This window comes from Neofelis nebulosa, chromosome 4 (genome assembly GCF_028018385.1).
Source record: "Neofelis nebulosa isolate mNeoNeb1 chromosome 4, mNeoNeb1.pri, whole genome shotgun sequence".
Taxonomy (NCBI): Eukaryota; Metazoa; Chordata; class Mammalia; order Carnivora; family Felidae; genus Neofelis; species Neofelis nebulosa.
The window spans coordinates 115,497,549-115,519,144 of NC_080785.1; the positions used below are offsets into that span (position 1 = coordinate 115,497,549).

The following is a 21,596-nucleotide window of genomic DNA, read 5'->3' on the forward strand; positions in this document are numbered from 1 at the left end:
TGACAGTGTTACTTTAAGACTAGGACCTGGATTTGAGGAAAGTATCAAGAGGAACTATGTATCCTATTTGAAATGTTTTATGTGGCACAACTGTGCAACTTAAATTTGTGATTTTTAAATGGAAAAAAAGAAGCCAATTGTATATTTGAAGTCTTGTCATTAAAATGTTTAAGACTAGGGCACCTGGGTGGCTCAGCGACTTTAGCTCAGGTCATGATCTCACAGCTCGTGAGTTCGAGCCCCACATTTGGACTCTGTGCTGACAGCTCGGAGCCTGGATCCTGCTTCAGATTTGTGTCTCCCTCTCTCTCTGCCCCTAACCCACTCGCATTCTGTCTCTGTCTCTCTCAAAAGTAAATAGACATTAAAAAAAAAATTTTTTTTAATGTTTAAGACCAGGGACACCCAGGTGGCTCAGTCAGTTAAGCATCCAACTTCGGCTTTGGTCATGATCTCATGGTTTGTGAGTTCGAACCCCGCGTCGGGCTCTCTTGACAGCTCAGAGCCTGGAACCTGCTTCAGATTCTGTGTCTCCCTCTCTCTCTGATCCTCCCCTACTAGCACTGTGTGTGTGTGTGTGTGTGTGTGTGTGTGTGTGTGTGTGTGTGTGTGTGTCTCAAAAATAAATATTAAAAAAAAATTTTTTTAATGTTTAAAACCAAATCTAAGTGTGGCTACTACTTCCTGTGAGCCATCCCACAAAGAATGCAATGGAGAGCAGTTCAGGTGAATAAGAGTTGCTTGAATAATGACTTACATATTTAAAATCATTGGCATAGCTCAAGAAGCATCTGGCTTGCTCAAAGGGCATGTCAGCTACTCGGAGTACGTATGAGCAGAAGGCTTAACTATTCCCTGTTCTGGCCCACAGGAGGCCCTGGAGGCATGCCAGACCCGCATCTCCAAGATGGAGCTGCAGCAGCAGCAGCAGCAGGTGGTACAGCTGGAAGGGCTGGAGAATGCCACTGCCCGGAACCTTCTGGGTAAACTCATCAATATCCTTCTGGCAGTCATGGCGGTCCTTTTGGTCTTTGTCTCCACGGTAGCCAACTGCGTGGTTCCTCTCATGAAGACTCGCAACAGGACGTTCAGCACTTTATTCCTTGTGGTTTTCATTGCCTTTCTCTGGAAGCACTGGGATGCCCTCTTCAGCTATGTGGAACGGTTCTTTTCTTCCCCCAGATGATGCTGGCACAAGAAGGCAGTGCTCCCCTACCCTCTGGCGAGTGCATGCAGCGAAGAATTAGACAGCAACTTACCTACTCTGAAGTTTTCTACAACAACAAAAGAGTTGAGTGAATCTGTTTACATTTAGAATAATGTTTTTTTCTTCAAGAGACGCAATTGCAATAGTATTTTTTAGATTTTATCCAAGAAGTTTTTTGGGCAAAAATCTTGGATCATTTTTATGTAGCATGATTTTCCTTGGGATGCAAATCTTAAACAGTCCTTTAATATGAACCAACAATCTGGAGCACACTGAAGGGCATTCTAAATTGTGGCTTGAAGGACTGCACTAAAACCCACTAAAAAGATGCAAAAACCTGATTAGGGAAACCAGTTAAACCTAACACCCTGCCTCGTCTGGGCTCACCACCTCTCCCCCTCCCAGACTAACTTTACTGTGAAATCCTACCACATTCCATGTCTGAATTTTTGGATTCAGGGTGGATTGTCCTTGTCCGTGGATGAACACATGGATCTCTCCCTGGCTTTCTCACCCAAGTTGGCCACTCATGCTAACCCTGGAAGTATGATCACTTTTGAACCTGGTCCCTTAACCTTTACTAGGATACAAAAGTGAGAACATCATGCCCCAAAGGATCACTGCAAGCCCTACTACAGTATTTTGAAGTAGCCCTCTAAATACTTAATTTTAAGTAAAATCCCTTGGCCGCACTTTTAAGGTTTTTTTAAATATGTGTATAGTCACCAACTTTAAAAAAAAATCCGAACAGCATACTTGAAGAATGTAATACTCAAACTCTCAGTGCTTCCTTATGGTTTCTAATAGGATTTTTTATTATTGTTATTATTATTATTGGGTTTTTTTGGAAAGGGTTGGGAGGGTCTTTTATTTTTCCTTTGAAATAAAGAAGTGATGTTTTTAAATGAAGAAATGTGTGGATATTTAAGTGTGCTGCTCCCTCTTGTCTTGAAACAGTTTGAGTAAAGGAAGACTTGCTATAAATGCTCCCCTCTGATGCCCTTGATTTGAGATGCAGCTTAGACTTCCTCCTCTGGCTGCTGCTTTTTGGTGTCCTGCCACCCCCACCCCACCACTTCATGGGTTTGGCTTGGTTGGAGAGGAAAAGGGTGTGCAGGGAGAGGAGGAGGCTGTTTCCACAAACCAGCATGATAGGGTAGAGATTTTTTTGCCCCAAGAAAATGTTCACCCAGTGACTTTGGGCTGGGGTTATCTTTAGGAAAAATCGAGACTATATTATGAGAGTCATACGTAATTCCTCGTGTTTCCTTAATTTATTCTTAACACCCCCTAATTACTGAAACCAAAGTGATGTGGAACCTTCTGTCTGCATTTTGGCCCCAGCATCCTTAATTTCAAAGCTTTATTCTGTCTGCCTGAGAGAATCAACTGAAGGTGATTCTCCCTAAAGAACAGAAAAGGATCTGTCAGGTTTGAAGGACCCAAGTTTGTGGTGTAAAATGTTGTCAGCTTCCTAGTCCTCTAGACTGACTTACTAACGTACTTGTGCTCAGTGGACTTTTATAGACAATTTAGAAGAAAGAACTGAGCCTTCTTCCCCATGCTATAACCAGTTCCACCAGGATGGGACTGGGCCTTTAGAACATATCTGGAAAGCTTGGTTAATCTCTTCATAGTATTGAATCGCAAATGCTGTTCCCTCTTGGCCTCAGTTCTGTGCAACCAAGTGATGAGCAAGGGGCACATAATATGCCCTGAAAAGAGTAGCAAAGCATGCTTTGCCTATTCTTCCCATATGAGGAAATTCTTTTGGAACTAGATTAGCATTGCCTTCTCTGTCTGAGAGGATGGTTTACATGACAGCTCCAGCCTCCTGTGGCTTTGGCAGGCTGGCCTTCTCAGAGTCAGCATGTTGTTTCCATAACCATTTTGATATTTTAACTCAGGTACCCCAATCTTCACTCCATCCCCAGATGATTGTAGTACAACCTGTTAGCTCTGTTGACCTCTCAAAATTAGTGCCCAGAGCAGGGACCACAGGGATGATTTTTCTATTAAAAAATAATTGGAACCAATTCATGTTCAGGCCAAAAACAAATTGTTCCCATGCCTATGTATTTTAAATGTTAACTTTGCCTAAAAATATTGCAGTGACTTCAGGCAGGAGTGCCAAAGGACACCATGACCTTGTCGAACTAGCATAGTTTCTGCTAACTTTCTGCTTTAGCTTATCACTCAGAGTAGGGAAGAGAGCCCCACAAAGCTATCGAAAAGAGGCTTTAGCCACAATCCTCCAGTTTTTGTAAGAACCTTTGAGTCCCCTAAACTGTGTAGAGGCTACTAAGTTTTTTGTGGGCACTGGAAGACACTGTGATAGATGGATTGATACTGCTCCCATTTGTGTTGGGACAGTTTCTATCAAAGGAAGGTTTTTGCCTGTGGACAGACCCCTGAGCTCCCAGCCAAGCAGGCCTGTGCTAACTGCCCACAATCCTCTCAAACTGTCTTAGGAAGGAGCTACAGGCTAGGTCAGGCACAGTAACAGCTTTCTAGCTGTGTTGTCCCTTGATTTCTTCACCAGGCCCAACAGTTAGCTGCATTTAATGCTATTTGTAACCATGCATCTGTTTTCATGCCTTCCCCCACTTCCCGCTGCCCACACCTGTTGCCTTTGTGTTTCTTTGCACTGTGGCTGTTCCCGGATTCTCATCTATTCCGAGCCCTTCTATAACCTCACTCCAGTGGTTGTTTAACAATTGTTCTGTGAGTGGAAATTTCCCCTTGCTTTAACACTTCTTCTCTTTTAAAGACTACACGCATTCCCTTTGAAATGAAGCATTCCTGGATTACTTGTTAGTGCTGGTGCTTGAGGCTGGCTGTGGTAGCCCTGGGTGACTCTGTTCAGGCTTTAGAATAACTAACATTTTTCCTTTTTTTATGGTTCAATTGAAGGGCACTTCTGTCTGCTCCAATTTCAGTTCCTTGGTATATACTCCGTGCATCCTAGCAAGGAAGGCTTTCTACTCCACAGGCTCCTTAAGAAGCAAAAGTAGGTTAAATTTTACACTTCATTGACTGGGTCTTCTTTCTTCCCTGTACCCCCTTCACCCAGTTGAGTTGAAAATCTGATAACCAAGAAGAACACTGCAATCAAGCCTTCCTTGCTAGCCATGCCCTAATAATGAGCATATTTTTATGTGGTCTTCACTGCATTTGGTTTTGTTTCTGACTTCCTATTCCTTTGAGATACAGTCAGATGAAATGCTGAATTCCAGGTGAGCTCCAGCAAGGAGTTGCCTTTCAGCTTTGGAAAATATGCATCCAAAACAAAACCAAATATTATAATCAGCAAATTGACACAGGCAAAATTATGGTTCCCACCCCCAAATGAAACTGGGGATTTTGAATGTGGCTCTAAGAGTTAACATTTCTGTCTGTGTGTTGTGTATGCTAGGTGATACCCTCAGTAGGATTGACTACTAGACTGTGTGTTTTATCAAAGTGTGTAAGAATAAAAACTCACTTGCACGATTTGAAAAGTACAGAAATGACACTTGTGAACGCGTGAACGTTAACACTGTAGTTGATAGATCTTAAGCTGCTAATTGTTGAGAGAGAATTACATTTATGTTTTGTCTGGTTGCTGCATATTCTCAGCAGCACTTTTACTGTACATACAAATTGAAATAAAGACCTCAGCTATTAACGAGGTGGTTGGACTCGGGTTTATTTGGGTCTTTATTTTTGCATATTTATTACAGTTTCCATTGACAAGTTTGTCAGTTTGAAAACTTTCCACCAGTTTGTGGGTTAGAAGCTATGTGTACGTACGCATGCGTTATGAGACCATAACTGATAGCTGGGTGGCTGTCACTGTCTCCCAGGACTTTACATACATTTTAGACTGTCACTTTGACACAGTTCCTTTCAACTGGTAGGTAAGACTGCCTTTTAGTTATTTGGAGGGAGTTTTTTAGAGGCAGTATGCCCTCCCTCAAATTCATGTGATAACCAAATAGGTATAATAATTCCTGTCCATTCTTTTTTTTTTTTAATTGAAAAAAAGTGTGTATAGCTGACACACAGTGTTACATTAGCTTTAGGTGCATTGTGATTTGACACCTGTATACATTATGCTATGCTCACAAGTATAGCTACCAACTGTCACCCTACAATACTATTATAACACCATTGAATATCTTCCCTAATCCCTGTGCATTCTTCAGTAGGCTTTGTTAGTGTTATGATGGGTGTATAAACACACTTTGTGAAACATGTAACATTTGAAGTTTTATGTATATGTAAAGGGTTATAACCTAGCCAAATCCCATCTATGGTTTTGTTATAGGGGTAGCATTTTTTTTTTTTTTTTTTTTTTTAAGTAATCTCTGTGCCCAGCACGGGGCTTGAACTCACCACCCTGAGATCAATAGACACATGCTCTACTGACTAAGCCAGCCAGGTGCCCCTGGAGGTAGTAATTTTTAATATGGTTTCTTGTTGATCACTGAAAAGCCTCTGGAAATCGAGAAGCTCTCATCTTACCTCTGACAGGGTATCAAGCAGGGACCTGATGACTTGGTTCTTTATAGCCACAATCTGAATGTCAGGATATTTGGGCCCATGTTTCCGGCTTACTAGCTCTGTGCCTATCCTATCTAAATGCTAGAGGTATCATTCCCACCTTGATCCTACCTAGTGTGTGTTGTAAAAGTAAAGAGTGCCTCTTGTGAAAGCTTTTTAAATTGCTGCAAGAATGCCTTAAACTTCTTGAAATGTGGACTGGGCTGCCATGTACAGAAGTGCACGTCGTACATTGCCCACTGTGGGTTACACTATGAACAATATATCAGTGTTGTGCAGTGCATAACTGGTACACAGAGCAAGCCTGATTATAATAATTATATAATGTACAATGCATAATTTCAAACCCTGTTTTATTTTCATTAAAAACTTCGGAGAGTGGAAGCCTGGTAACAAATCTGAGAAGCTGTTGTGAAAACAAACTGGAGAGACAGGTGAGGGTGTGGCCAACTAGAAAATGTATGTCTCACCTAAAGGATTCAAATGTACTATTTTTAAACTCTATGGGCTAAGCTAAACACCTAATCAGCTTGTGACCTCAAGTCTAGGTAGTGAAGAGTAGCTCACATGTTTGAGTACTTACTGAATGCCGGGCATAATGCTTAGCACTGGGCATGCAGTTCTCACTTCTCCCTACAGTCTTACACAGGCAGTGTCCTCATTGTCTAGGTAAGGAAACTGAAACCTGGGTTAAATGGCTTGCCCAAAGCTAGTGTTAGGAAATCGTAAAGGATTGTGTTGGAAAATAGTCTGCAACATATTTAACAAAAGATGAATGTTTATAGCGTGTGAGTATAAGAGTTAATATGAACCAAGAAGAAAACAGCTCAGTAGAAAAATAGACAAAGGTTGTGAAGTAGTTCACAGAAAAATGAATGGCCAGTAAGTATTCAGAATTAAGTATGTAAATCAGTGCATTAAATGAAAGTGAAAAATTTAGGACCGCCTCAGTGGTTCAGTTGGTTGAGCATCCGACTCTTGATTTTGGCTCAGGTCGTGATCCCAGGGTCCACACTGAGCGTGGAGCCTGCTTAAGATTTTGTCTGTCTGTCTGTCTGTCTGTCTGTCTGTCTCTCTCTCTCTCTCTCTCTGTCTAAAAGAAAAAAAAAATTAAAAAGCCAGTTGTGGGATAGTATACTGTCTCCTGTTTATGTGAAAATATTCGTGTTTGTGTAAATGTATGTATGTAAGTGTACAGAAGAAACTGAACATTAAGCTGTCCCCAGGTAGTCCCTTCTGGGAGAGGGAACGGGGTGCTTTCATGCTTGACTTCTGTAAAATGTGAATCTCTTAAATGTGAAATGTATTTGTCTATTTTTAAGTTAACAATATCAAAACTTTTTAAAGTGAAAATAATAGGTCCATTGTGGAGAAATGAAGAGTTGATAATGTTTCTGATACCAGGTTATAATAGATCATTTTCTGCTTTAGCATTGTCCTAGAAGGAGCTCTGGACCCAGTTTGGACCACCTACTGGGCTTACCTGAAGCCTAGATTTCCAGGTCTGGTGGTCAAAAGGATGTCCCACTGCCAGAGGGGATGTGACCTCAGTAGCTGATACAGCCTGTTCAGCTCAGCCCTTCGTTCATCCAACAGCATTTGAGAGCCACTGTGTGCAAGCCTGGACTAAGGAGATGTGCTAAATCAAGAGAAAAGGAACATGGTAGAATGAAATACATGTTGTAATAGAGTCAGAAGCCATGTGTGGGAGTGGAGAGGAAGAAGCAGTTCTGACAGGGCAGTTGGGAAGAGGCAGTGGTATCTGGGCTGCCAGATGATTCTGGATGAGTAGAGATGAGTGAGAAGGGTGTTCCAAGTTGAAGAAACAGCATTAAAACCATGGAGGTGAAAAAGGCCAAGGCGAGTGGTTCAAGCAATGAATGTGAGCCTTGCAAGTTGAATAGGCTCCCTAGAACAATGTGAATCAGCAACAAAGTTAAAAACAGCAGGGGCTGGGCTGGGGTAGTGGCCTGGTTGTAAGAAATCCAGACTGCCTTGCCTGCTAAAGTTTCAAGAGAAGCCGTCAAAGGTCCTGAGAAGTGGGACCCAGTCTTGTCCTTTCAAAGGGAACCAGTGGCTCCTTTTCATAACATCCAGTCCAAGTCTGTCAGTGACTGAGAAATGCTGCCTGAGGTGTTTGGTTGTTTGCCTTTTGATCCTCTAATAGGAGGAGCTTTAAAACTTTAGTTGATGTATGAGAACTGGGGTATGAGAAGCTCAGACTTCAATTATTATTTTTTTAAAAATCCTTGTTACCTTTGGAATTAGAATGCTTCCATCCTAGAGCAAGATGACTTGGCAAAATCTAGTCCTTCTGCCTTTATGAATTTGAGTTTAAGCTGTCCAGTCGAATTTTCCTTTAGAAGATGACATCTGAGCAGATATTGAGACTCTATTAAAAGGTAGAGCAGGAGCACCTGGCTGGCTTGGTTGGTAGAACATGTGATTCAATCTCGGGGTCATGAGTTCAAGCCCCACATTGCGTTTAGAGATTACTTTTTAAAAAAAAACAAAACACTATTCCTTAGATGGGTGAGACTAAAATGTCTCACCCAGCACCTGACCTCAAAATCAGTGCTCCACAAATGGTCTCAGTTATTAATATCATTAATAGACCAAGAAGTCCTTGAAGAGAGGGACCTGTCTCTTTCATCTGGCTCTCTTCAGTATGGAGTACCTGGGTGGCTCAGTCAGTTAAGGATCCAACTCTTGATCCTCAGCTCAGGTCTTGATCTCAGGGTTATGAGTTCAAGCCCCACGTTGGGCTCTGCACTGGGCATGAAGCCTACTTAAGATTTTATTTATGTTTATAATTATATTTACAGCCTGTCTCCCATCCTCACCTGATGGGCCCAGTAGCCAGAATGTGGGCTGTCCCTGGCCAACCCTGGCTCTGAAGTTGGTTTGGGAAACAGAAAAGTCCGTATGTGTCAAGAAAACCCAAACAAAAAAGAGAACACGGCCATAGGGAACAAAAACTTGCAAATGGATGCACATACAGTTGGCTAATGATTTTACTGGTGATTTCGTAATCAGTACAGTGGCAGGGACATTGTAATGTTCATGGCTATATCCTCAATGCCAGGAATGATGCCTGACACTTAACAGGTGCTCGTTAAAAGGTGGAATTTTTTTTTTAAGTTTATTTTCAGAGACAGCGTGCAAGCAGGGCAAAGAGAAGGAGAGAGAACCCCAAGTAGTCTCCACACTGTCAGTGCGGAGCTCAATGCAGGGCTCAAACCCACAAACTATGAGATCAGGACCGGAGTTGAAATCAAGAGTCAGATGCTTGACTGACTGAGCCACCCAGCACCCTAATAGTAGGAATTCAAAAATCACTATTGAATCCCTATCCTGTGCCGGGCCCAGTGCTGCTTGTTTTACTTTCAATTCTTAGACCTGCTCTGAAGAGGAGCTGATATAATTTCCATGCTGCCGACAAAGAAGCTTGGATTTTTCCTCAATAATAGGTCATTTCATCGATGGCAAAGTCACGATTTGAACTCAGCTGATTCTGCCTCTCTAAAGCCTATGCTATTTCAGGGCGCCTGGGTGGCTCAATCAGTTAAGCATCCAACTTCGTTCAGGTCATGATCTCACAGTTTGGGAGTTTGAGCCCCTTGTTGGGCTCTGTGCTGACAGCTCAGAGCCTGGAGCCAGCTTGGGGTTCTGTGTCTCCCTCTCTGCCCCTCCCCTACTCGTGCTCGCTCTCTCAAAAATAAGCATTTAAAAAAAAAAAAAAGCCTATGCTAGTTCTATTCAATTTTACTGGACAAGGAGTCAAGATTTGTGGATTTCAGACTTTGTATAACCTTGAGAAGGCAAATAACTTACTTTTTTTGGACCCTCATGTCCTTACTATAAAGTCACCTTCTCGTCAATAAAATATACTCTTAGCACTTTTTGCCCAGCTCACAATCTCCTTAAAGAGCATTGGCCGTAATCACTCAAAGGGTTAAATATTGGGACAGGATGAAGTGCGGATTTGTAGCTGAGATGTGGGTATGACTGTAATAGGATTGTGCATAGGGGAGGAGGGATAGGAGCAGGAAGCCAGGGGACGGGTTTGAAGCAAATGTAACAAAATGTCTGCATGACAGTGGGTACATGGGTGTTCTGTTCTCTTTTACTGTTTGAAACATTTTGTGATCTAAAAGAAAACATTAAATGTAAATTATCATGGTGTTGACCTATAGCACACTGATGAGAGCGTTAAAATGATAATTGGGCCAATGCTCAAAGTGTGCTGCTCTTTATGAGATTTGCAAGTTGTGTTCAACTGGTCAGAATTCTTAGTGCATCAGGACATCTCAAGAACCAGCGTTCAACAGAAAGAACATCTGTTCTATCACGTTTAGTTTTTCATTTATTGTAATGATTAAAGGTTCATACCTACAATGGGCTATGAGAGAAATTGTTGCAGGCAGCTTAAAATTTTCTCATGTCCTTTAAAAAATGTATTTTTTTATTTTAGGGAGAGAGAGCAAGCAGGGGAGAAGGGCAGAGAGAGAGAATCTTAAACAGGCTCCATGTTCATTGCAGAGCCCAACATGGGGCCCAAGATCACAACCATGAGAACACGACCTGAACCGAAAATCAAATGTCGGATGCTTAACCGACTGAGCCACCCAGGCATCCCTAAAAAACATGTGTTTTTAATAGTTGATGTTTCGGGGCGCCTGGGTGGCTCAGTCGGTTAAGCGTCCGACTTCAGCTCAGGTCATGACCACACGGTTCGTGAGTTCAAGCCCCGCATGAGGCTCTGTGCTGACAGCTCAGAGCCTGGAGCCTGTTTCAGATTCTGTGTCTCCCTCTCTCTCTCTGACCCTCCCCCGTTCATGCTCTGTCTCTCTCTGTCTCAAAAATAAATAAACGTTAAAAAAATAAAAAAAAAAAAATAGTTGATGTTTCAAGCACAAAATGTAAGCGTTTCAAACATCAACAAAGTTTTAATCCATTTCACACGCCCTAAAATAAATAAATGCCCTATCATAATATAGTCCAGTTTTTCATTTGAAGACTGCTTTATTTGCTTCCCAAAATATTTATACATAAAATTTGAATTTGCCAGTGAATCTTTTTCTCAGTCAATTAAAGAGTATGTGTAATCTGTGCATGTTAAAACTTAACCCACAAGTGTTATAACTCCCTGAAGCATCATTCTGCCTCCCAGGTGGTCCCTGACAGCCTCCTTTTAATAGAGACCCTGACTCACACTGCTTTAAACACTGGAATTTTTTTTTCCTCTTACTCATTTTCAGTAGGTATCTTCCAAAACATATGACACACTTCCTGCTGAAATTCATTTTATCGCCATGACCAGGTTGTCAGCCCAGACACTTGTGACACTCTTGCTCCTGCCTTAAAACATCCTAGACTACCTTTATACCTTTTTTTTAATAGTTTTTTTTTTTAATGTACTGAGATAGAACTCCCACCACCATGCAATTCACTCATTTAACGTGTTTTAAACACCCATTCAATAGTGTTTAGTATATTCACAGAGTTGCATGCCAGCATCACTGATTCCAGAACAGTTTCATCACCTCCAGAAGGAACCCTGCCCCCCTTAGTTGTCACCCTCTTCTCTCATTCTTCCCAGCACAAAGCAACCACTAATCTACTTTCTATCTACAGATCTGCCTACTCGGGACATTTCATATAAATGGAATTCTACAATGTGTGGTCCTTTGAGATGCTTCTTTACCTTATTCCTTTTATTGCTGAAAAATATTGCATTGTATGAATATGCGACATTCTTATTCATCAGTTGGTGGATAGTAGTGCTTCTATGAACATTCAGACCCAAGTTTTTGAATGAACATATGTTTTCATTTCCCTAGGAGTGGTATTGCTGGGTCATATAGTAACTATGTTTAACCTTTTGAGAAACTATCAGATTGTTTCCAAAGTGGCTGAATCATTTTACATCCCTACTAGCAGTCTCCACATGCTCACCAGCCCTTGTTATTATCTGACTTCTTAATTATACCCCTCCTCTGTGTTAAAGTGGTATCTCATTGTGGTTTTGATTTACATTTCCTTGATGACTATTTTTATTCTAATAATCTTTTTTCATTAGCTTTCCTATCTATAACCTCCCAACACAGGCTGCCGCCATCACATTTCATTATTTCCCACGTGCTTGAATTACTGAAAAGACTTCCATTTCCCCTCTAAAAACTGCTTTTCATCTACCATGGGGTGGAATTCCATATATCCCAACTCAAAATTATGTCCAAAGTATGATTAAATGGGTTCTGAATGAGGCCCCACCCATAAGAGAAGATATGTGCTTGAGCTTTGCAACTGCTGACCTAGCAACTTTGAGACTCTTTCTGCTTAAAACCAAGATTTTATTTTATTTTTTAATGTTTATTTATTTATTTGTCAGGGGAGGGGCAGAGAGAAAGGGCGAAAGAGAATCCCAGGCAGACTACGGAAGGGGAGGTTGGTGGGGTGGGGCTCAATCCCACCAACCGTGAGATTGTGACCTGAGCCGAAGTCAGACACTTAACCGACTAAGCCACCCAGGCGCCCTAAGACTTTTTTTTTTTTTTTTATGTTTGTATTTATTTTTGAGAAGAGAGAGACAGAGCATGAACAGGGGAGGGACAGAGAGAGGGGAAGACACAGAATCCGAAGCAGGTTCCAGGCTCTGAGCTGTCGGCACAGAGCCCAACACTGGGCTTGAACCCACAAGCTGTGAGATCATGACCTGAGCTGAAATTGGACGCCCAACTGACTGAGCCACCCAGGTGCCCCAAGACTTTATTCTTAAAAAGGAAAAAGGAGAAAGGAAGGAAGGGAGAGAGATAAAGAGAAAGGAAAAAAGGAAGCAGGCAGGCAGCTTGGCTTTCCACTGGCTGTGTGACCTGGGACTTGGTTGTCCCAGGTCCTCACACAGGTGCCCCACCCGTCAGGCCATGCCTGGTGCCTCGTCACTCATCTGCACCTTTGCATGCACTTTTCCCTCTTCTTGGAGTGACCACCCCCGTCCTTGTTTGTCACCTAGCAAGTTCTTATTCTTTTATTTAACTTTATTAAGAAAACTTTCAAAGACAGGCAAACAATGAATAGTACAATGAACCCAAGTCAACAATCACCGACTTGCGGTCAGTCTTGCTCACCTGTACTTGCCCTCCACTCCCCAAGCCCTCAAACTGGATCCATTTGAGGTAAATACAAGAGAGCAGGCATTATTTATCCATTTTGACTTTTTTTTCCTGATCAAATGCTCCTTTTTTATTAAGATGACATTCACATAGTAAAATTAACCAGAGTTTTAAAGGGAACAACTCAATGTCATTTGGTACATTTGCAGTATTGTGGAACCACTGTCTCTGTCTGGTTTGAAAAGTTTCACCACCCCAAAAAGAAAGCCCAGAGCCATTCAGCACTAGCTCTCCATTCCCCTTCCACCCTCTGCTAATCACATTCTGGGCTCTGTCTCTATGGATTTACCTATGCTGGATGTTTCATTTAAACTGGAATCATCAGGACAATGAATAAAGCACCAGAGTGGGGTGGGGGTGAAATAGAATCATCCAATAGGTGACTTTTTGTGCCTGGCTACTTTCAGTTAGTATAAAGTTTAAAAAGTTCATTCACTGGGCGCTTGGGTGGCTCAGCTGGTTGAGCATCCCAACTCTTGATTTAGGCTCAGGTCATGATCCCAGGGCCATGGGGTCGAGCTCCTCGTCGGGCTCCTTGCTAACCTGCTTGGTATTCTCTCTCTCTCTCTCTCTCTCTCTCTCTCTCTCTCTCTCTCTCTCTCTCTCTCTGTCCCTCCCCTGCTCACTCTCCCTCTAAAATTAAAAAAAAAAAAAATTTTTTTTTTTAAGTTCAAGTTGTAGAATGTGTCATCACTTCATTCCTTTTTATGCCTGAATAATATTCTGCTGTATGAATAGACCACAATTTGTTTATCCATTCATCAGCCAATGACCACTTGGGTTTTTTCCACCTTTTGGCTGTTCATGATCCTGCTATAAACGTGTATGTGCATGTACTTATTTGGGTATCTGTTTTCAGTTCTTTTGGTGTCTATACCTAGGAGTAGAATTCCTGGGTCATATGGTAATTCTGTGTGTAACTTTTCCAAGTCTTAAGCCACCACTCCTCTGTGAAGCCTGTCCTGACTCCCCCTTGTACATTCAGATGTCCCTGCCTTTGTGGCTGTCTCTGTTGCAGCACCTGCGTCACTGAATGGCTTCTCTTGGTTTATGTGTGGTTTTACCATACCACTCCCCTTCTCCTGGTGACTGAATCTGCTTTCATGAAACACTCACCCCATTCTCGCTCCCCATAGTTAGAGTAGACTAACCCCACATGACCCCTGGCCCAAGAGATGGACAAGTGATCTAGTCAGGCTGTTCAGAGTCGGCCCTGAGGCTCTTGCTGGCTGTGTTGGGAAAGAAGGACTCTTCCCCCAGGTTTGCTACCCACACAAGTTCTGTGTGCCCAGAGTTGCCCCAGGCACAGCCTGTCTAACAAACATGAGGTCAAGAGGGAGGAAGGCAAAGCCAAGACATGAAGACAGGAGATAAGTTCCTTATGAAACCAGTTTGACTCCTGGATGCAGCCATGCTTAAAGCCATTTCATCTCTTGAACCTCACAATGGCATGAGCCGCTAAATTTCCTTTATTGCTAAGGCTATTTGAGTTGGGTTTTCTTACTTGCAGCCAGGAGACAGACGTGATGGTTGACCCAGAAGGGATTGCCTGCTGATACCTTTACAGAACCACACCTCCCTGATTCAGCCATGCAGTCTGCATGAGAATCACCATTATTCTGAGTCTGGGACTGTCAGGCTTGGGACCTGAGACAGGGTCAGTCCTAGCTTTGGTGTCATAGAAGAAGGTAAGTGTGAAGTCCATAAGGGAGAGCTGTTGGCAGGGAAACCCCAGGCCAGCAAGGACAGGGGAGACAACACACACCACCGCACCGAGGGTGCGGGCCCCAGCTGTTCCTGCGGTCAACACACGCTATCCTCGCCATGGTCTGACATGTCAGATGTGCCAATATAATTCCAACTAATCCCCCATTTTGGCCTGATCTAACCTGTCTATTCATGTGTCTCCCACAAGCCCCTTAAAACACAAACCACTTCTGGGGCATCTGAATGGGTCAGTCAGTTAAACGTCTGACTCTTGGTTTTGGCTCAGGTCATGATCTCAGTTTCGTGAGTTTGAGCCCCACATCGGGCTCTGTGCTGACAGTGCGGAACCTGCTTGGGATTTCTCTCTTTCCCTCTCTCTCTGCCCACCCCACCTCCAACTCACGCTCTCTCTCTCAAAATAAATAAATTTACACACATACACACACACCACTTCTCATTTCCTTCTGTGCCCTTAACACCAGCACAGCATTTTGCTAGGACACCTGCGTGGACACACAGCTGACTTTGTCCAGTGCTATCCCATTCTAGGAGCTAAGTTATTATTTGTATCATCTTGTTTAATCCTCCCAATATTCCTATTAGATGCAAGTAGACAGAACTATGCGAAATTTCCAATACTCTACTGAGTTTTGCCCAACAAACTCAGCAATTTCATGTGGCCCAATCTAATATATAAGGTATCTTGCTAATGAAGCAAGGGAGATTTTGGAGTCTTGCCCAACATAACCCAGGTAGAAAACGGTGGAGTCAATGGGCAAGGTGAGGCCTTGATTTTTAGATAGCAGGAGGGAGTGAAGAGAAGAGAAACAGGAGAGGAGAGCCACATAACAGAGCCACAGTCCCTGCCTGTCTGCCTTCTGCTCAGTGGACAGCTGACAGCAGAGGCGGCCAAGGGCCCTGAGGTGCAACAGACACACCAGGGCCACAAGGAATTGCCACAGGTTCACCACGGGGCCATCTCACTGCTTTCCACAAGGCTCAGCCCAGACTGGTGACAGCATCTCTGCCACTCTGGGAGTGTGCAGCAGGTCACACTCAAGGCCTGGTTCATCCTGCAAAGCCTGGTGGTCAGCACAGAGAACAGAAGCAGGGTCTCGGGGAAAAGTCTCTGTGAAGTCACTTGATGTGGGCAGAGCCCGCAGCCTGCCTTCCGCCCAAGTCCAACTCCCTGTGACCTCAGGCAAATCACTTCACTTCTCACTGCCTCTTTGACGCAGCCGGAAAATGGAGATAATAATACACCAGCCTCATGAGGTGATGAGGGGTTCATGAGTTAATGCATCAAAGTAAACAGAACAGAATCTGACACATAGTACAGGCTCGATTCATGTAAACTAGTGTTGCTATTATTTGGAAGCCCTGCTCCCACTTGCTACAGCCACTTGCTGTCACCTCCACACCTTTGCACATGTTGTTCCCACTGGTTCTCTGTCCCTCTGTCCACTTAGGAAATTTCTATCCTTCTTCAAGAGTGCCTCTTCTCAGAAGTCCTCCTTGACCAAAGCTTCTCCTCTTACCACCTCCCCCATACAGACCAGCAAAGTGGTCTTCAGTCCCTTTTCTAAGTATCCATTCTAGCACCAGCTAGGCTGGGCCTCTGTAACAGCTACACAGTGAGTTTGGTGGTGCATTTACACATCTGTCAGCACCCCCAAGTCTATGAGGGGAACAGGGAGGGGCTGGGTTCCTCTCCTCAGGGACCCCACAGCCCCTCGATGGATAGATGATGGCTGGGGCCCCAGGATCCTACAACACATATCCCATGAGGGCACTTCAGGATGCTGCCAGCTCCGGAAAAGGAGGTATCTAGGGTGAAATGGTCAGTGATTGAACTAGAAATCTCCCAGTTATGGCACAAATACGAGAGGAAATTGAGTCTGGAGGGAGGCCAGTATGCAATGGGTTCCCACACTTCAGACCCAGCTCCCTGGTGCCATCCATCGGAGAACTGCAAACTGACTTACAGTGGCCTCCCCAAAGGAATTTGGAAACACTGTGCACCCTCTCACACAATTTAAAGTTGACATCTACAATGTTTTAAAGTTTAATCAGACGTAAAGAATGTGCTTTCCAGGATATTTAATTTTTAAGTATGTATGTATGTATTTTATTTTTAGAGAGTGTGAGCAGGGGAGAGGGACAGAGGGAGAGAGAGAGAATCTTAAGCAGGCTCCACGCTCAGTGCAGAGCTGGACATGGGGCTCGATCCCACGACCCTGGGATCATGACCTCAGCCCAAATCAAGTGTTGGATGCCCCAGGATATATTAAATATTGGCATTGTGTTTCATCACTGTTGGTAATATTTCCAGTGAATCTAAAGAGCATACTGATTGGATACCCAAAATCACCCACATAAAAAGTACATGAAGAAGCTCTTCTTTATTTATGAAATTTTATTTACTTCATTGTTCTTTAAACATTTTTTAAATTTCTTATCCTTTTTTTTTTAGTAATCTCTACATCCAACATGGGCCTCCAACTCATGACTCTGAGATCAAGAGTTGTGTGCTCTTCCCACTGAGCCAGCCAGGTGTCCCTTACCTCATTATTTTTGAATATGTTGACTATTCAAAATAATGACTATTTTGAAACTTGAATTCAGTTCCACAGTCCCCACAAAGTTTCAGCCTCGGGTAACATAGTCTTATACCTGATCACATGATCCTACTTCTCTGTACCAAAACTACAAAATAAAGTAGTTTCAAAAATTTGTAAAGTGAAGTTTCAAAAATTTTAAATGTTCTGTGGGGGTGCCTGGGTGGCTCAGTGGGTTAAGCGTCCAACTTTGGCTCAGGTCATGATCTTGTGGTTCACGTCAGGCTCTAGGCTAACAGCTCAGAACGTAGAGCCTGCTTTGGATACTGTCTCCCTCTCTCTGCCTCTCCCCTGCTCATGTTCTGTCTCTATTTTTCAAAAATAAATAAATATTTTTTTAAAAAATTTAAATAAAATGTTCTGTGGCCATAAGTGTTTAACAAATGTTATTTTGGGAGTGCCAGGGTGGATCAGTTGGTTGAGCGTCCAACTCTTGATTTCAGCTCAGGTCATAATCCCAGAGTCATGGGATTGAGGCCAGCATCAGGCTCTGTGCTAAGTGTGACACCTGCTTAAGATTCTCTCTCTCTCTCTCTCTCTCTCTCTCTCTCTCTCTCTCTCCCTCCCTCTGCCCCTCTTCCCCGGTCACCCTCTCTCTCCCTCTCTAAAATAAAATTTAAAAATTTTTTTTCATGTTATTTCGGAAAGTTAACATTACAAATATTATTACTATGCAACTGATCAAAACACTATGTGTTGATAAATATTTATTAAGCAAAATGTTACTTGAATGTATTTTTAATGAGCTGATTAGATCACCCTGGTTTTGTGTACCAGTGGATAAATATTCCTTATATCTATGATGAGACAGTGTTCAGCTTCATCTCTTCATGTTCTCATTTTTACAGGTATAAACACTCAGAGGTCTTGTCACATAAATAGGCGACAGAAAAGAAGGAGTAGTATTGGAGTAACGTAACTCTAAAATTATTTTAACTTCCTTTCGCGTTTTATGCCAACATTAATAGTAATCCATCATCAGGCCTTATTTTTTGTTGCAACCAGGTGATAGGTAAATACGCATTCATTATACTGGTTCCTCTGCTTTTGTGTGTGTTTCCCTTTTCCCATAGTAAAAGTTAAAAGAAATTATGCTTAATCTCTATTGGTCTACTATTGGGCCCTCCTGCAATTTTGTTGCAAGCAAAACATGGGGGCTACTTGACTGGCAAGAGTCTTTCTCTCCCAGTCTTTGGAGCCCTTAGAGCCCTTCTTCCTCTCCAGAGAACAGGACTTCCAACTGGCCTTTTGTTGGCCTCGGTTGGGGGCATTTGCCTTTCCTTCCCAAAGCAACAAACTGCGTTCTCAAAGAGTCAGTGGTCCATTTGAAGACTGTGTTGGGTGACGATGATGATCCCTATGGCCAAGGGCCTGGGAAAATGGGTCAGGACAAGAAGGACAAAAGAAAGATTCTGTCTCAGAATGCATTCTTTGCTCCCCTCCAGCCTCTCCCATGAGCTTTGCCTGGAACCTGGCACTTCCAATGCCTAGGGTCATTCACTTAAGAATGGTGAGGCTGGAACTCTCTATATCCATCTTCTCAAATTACTTCAGCCCAGGAAAGCTTAGTGGATAAATTTCAATTAAAATAAAAGCGAACAACTAAATGTGGTCCTAGAATGGATCCTGATCATGGTTGGGGCAAGGAGTGGGAGCATGCTATAAAAGACCCCTTTGAGACAATTGGCAAGATGTGAATAAGGTTTTGCAGGTTAAGTAATGGAATTGCACCATGATTAAATCACCTGATCTTGAAAACTGTTGTGTAACCGAATGCCCTTGTTCTTGGGAAGAAGTCACTGAAGGTTATAGGATTCAAGGGTGTCACGTCTGGAACTTACTCTCCGGTGCTTGGAGCGGGACTTGAATATGCAGAGAGTGGGTAAGAATGCTAAAACTTGGTGAATCAGGGTTACGAAGGGAGTCCAAGAGTCCTCTATACTATTCTCACAACTTCTCTGTAACTGAAAGGGTTTCAAAACAAACTGATGCAGCAAGCCTGGTCTCTGTCGCCGCCTGGTTGTTTTTTCGGGGAACGCACCCTTCGTGTCCGAGTCCTTTAAACTCCCCGCCTCGGGCAGTGGCTCCTAATGTCCCTGGGTCCAGCCACACGCCAGCGACAGCCTCCCACCTAGGGCGTCCCTGGCTGTGCCGGTTTGATTTCTCAGCATGTTTAAGTCCGTCTGCCTCTGTGAACAGCTGCATGCATATTTCTTGTGCGAAACAATGTGAAGTCACATTAATCTTAGGTTTGAAAGAAGTCGGAATTTCAGAGCTTCCAACCCAGATCAGATGCTTTCTACAACTAGAGAAACTGAGCCCGGAGAGGGCAAGAGATAGAGCACGACTAGAAAAAAAAGTCCTTTTCTCAGCAAGCGGCTGGTTCAAGCAGCACCGTCCACTCATTAGATTGGACCCTCAAATCTGGCCACGCCCCTAAAGTCTGGGTTCCCGCAAGGCGCTGACCTCACCTCCTACTCCCCACGTGCCTCGGCCCCGCTGGCCTCAAACCCACTGGGCGCCTTCTCTCATCTTGGGGCTTTCGCCCACGCGGCCCTCCGCCGCAACCCCCAGAACATGAGTCCTCCTGCACGAGTCTCCCCAGGTTTGCATTCATCTGTTTGTCGTTGCCTTGTGGCTGCGCACCCCACCCCCCACTGGAATGGGGGCTCCTGTGGACCGGACCTGTCTGTCTGGTTTCCCAATGTGTCCACTGTGCCTGGCACAGAGCGGGGCCTTTGGCGAGGGCAGGAATGTTTGGGTCTGGTTCCTTTATCCCTCGCCCCAGCTTTGCTCCCAGGTGACCGTCCGCGAGGGAGTGTCCTTTCCCGGAGCTGTGGTTTCTGAGGAGCTCAAGGCCCCCGAACAGGGAAATGGGGGTAGGCAAGGTGGGGGTGGGGGCAGCTAATGGTGGCCCCGCCCTCTAGGGACAGCGTGCTGCACTAATCGTGCGCTGCCGGAAGAGCGGAGCGAGGGGCGCGGCGGGGCTCGCGACGACCCCTGGCTGGCGGGCCGCAGAGCCTGGCCTGGGTCCCCTTCCAAGCTAGGAAGGTCCGTGCGGGCTGGAGGAGTCTTCGCGCGCAGCCTAAGCACCCCACCCCCAGCCCGCTTCCTTTCCGCGTGCACAGGCCAGACCCCGGCTCGTGCAGACGGTCCCACCTCGGGGACAATGGCAGAGGGCGAGCTGGAGCGGACGTGCGGACAATGGACCCCCGCCCACCCTGGCCGGCCAGCGTCCGGCCTTTCTCGGCCTGGGCGGGCGGGACGCAGACGGGGCGCGGGGGGCGCGTAGGTGGCGCTGCTTCAGGCCTCCCCTTACCCGGGCTCGGACCGGCTGAGAGCCAGAGCTCTGGTGTGGAGCGGAGAGCCGGGTGCCCGTGCCCTCCCCTGGGACGAGCCCTTGGTCCCTCCCACAGCGTTTTCCCGGGGTCTACCGCCTGGAGGCCTGATTTTCACCCACCCCTTTTGTTTTAAAATGAAGATACAATTTATACAGAGGGAAATAGATCTCAAAGGTGAAGTTTGATGAGTTTTTACACGTATATATCCTGTAACCAACTCCCAGAACAAGATAGAACATTCCCAGCTTCCCAGAAAATTCCCTGGTGCCCCTTCCCAGTCAATCCCTGACCCCAACCCCAGACCCTGGCAGCCACTGATACTTTTTTTTTCTTTCGGTCCCTACAGCTTTGCTTTCTCTAGAATGTCATATAATTGGAATCACACAGCGTGGAGACTTGAAACAGGGTTTGAGATTCACCCCGTGTTATTGCGTCCATCAGTAGTGTGTTTCTTTTTATTCCATTGTAAGGCTTATACTTCCATTGGTTTGTCTGTTCACCAGTTGCAGGGCATCTGGATGGCTTCCAGTTGAGGGCAATTATTAATAGAGCTGTTATAAACATTTGTGTACAGGTTTTGGGTTTTTTTTTTTTTTAATATTTATTTTGGTGTGTGAGAGAGAGACAGTGTGAGTGGGGGAGGGACAGAGAGAGGCACACACAGAATCCGAGGCAGGCTCCAGGCTCTGAGCTGTCGGCACAGAGATCAAACTCGTGAACCATGAGATCATGACCTGAGCTGAAGTCAGAGGCTTAACTGACTGAGCCACCCAGGCGCCCCTGTGTACAGGTTTTTGTATGGATGTGTGTTAGGTTGCATAAGTTCTACTTTGACTTTTTAAGAAACTACTGAGTGGGTTTTTAGAGGGGCCACACCATTTCACACACACATAGACTTCCAGCCATGTAGGAGAGTTCCCATTGCCCCAGCCCTTGTCATCTCTTGGTGTCGGTCGTAAATTTCAGCCATTCCAGTGGGTGTGGAATCATCTTAATCATGTTT

At 44.3% G+C, this 21,596-nt stretch overlaps 1 protein-coding gene across 5 annotated transcripts in view; it reads left to right on the forward strand.

The window, feature by feature from the left end:
- The window catches only part of TMCC1 (transmembrane and coiled-coil domain family 1), a 245,733-nt gene extending 240,859 nt beyond the window's left edge, over positions 1–4,874 (forward strand). For all 5 annotated transcript variants that reach the window (XM_058725899.1, XM_058725900.1, XM_058725903.1 and 2 more), the window contains one exon: positions 872–4,874. In XM_058725899.1, coding sequence (XP_058581882.1) covers positions 872–1,186 — 315 coding nt within the window. In that variant the 3' untranslated portion in view covers positions 1,187–4,874. The remainder of the gene's footprint in view (positions 1–871) is intronic.
- The last annotated feature ends 16,722 nt before the right edge of the window (positions 4,875–21,596 follow it).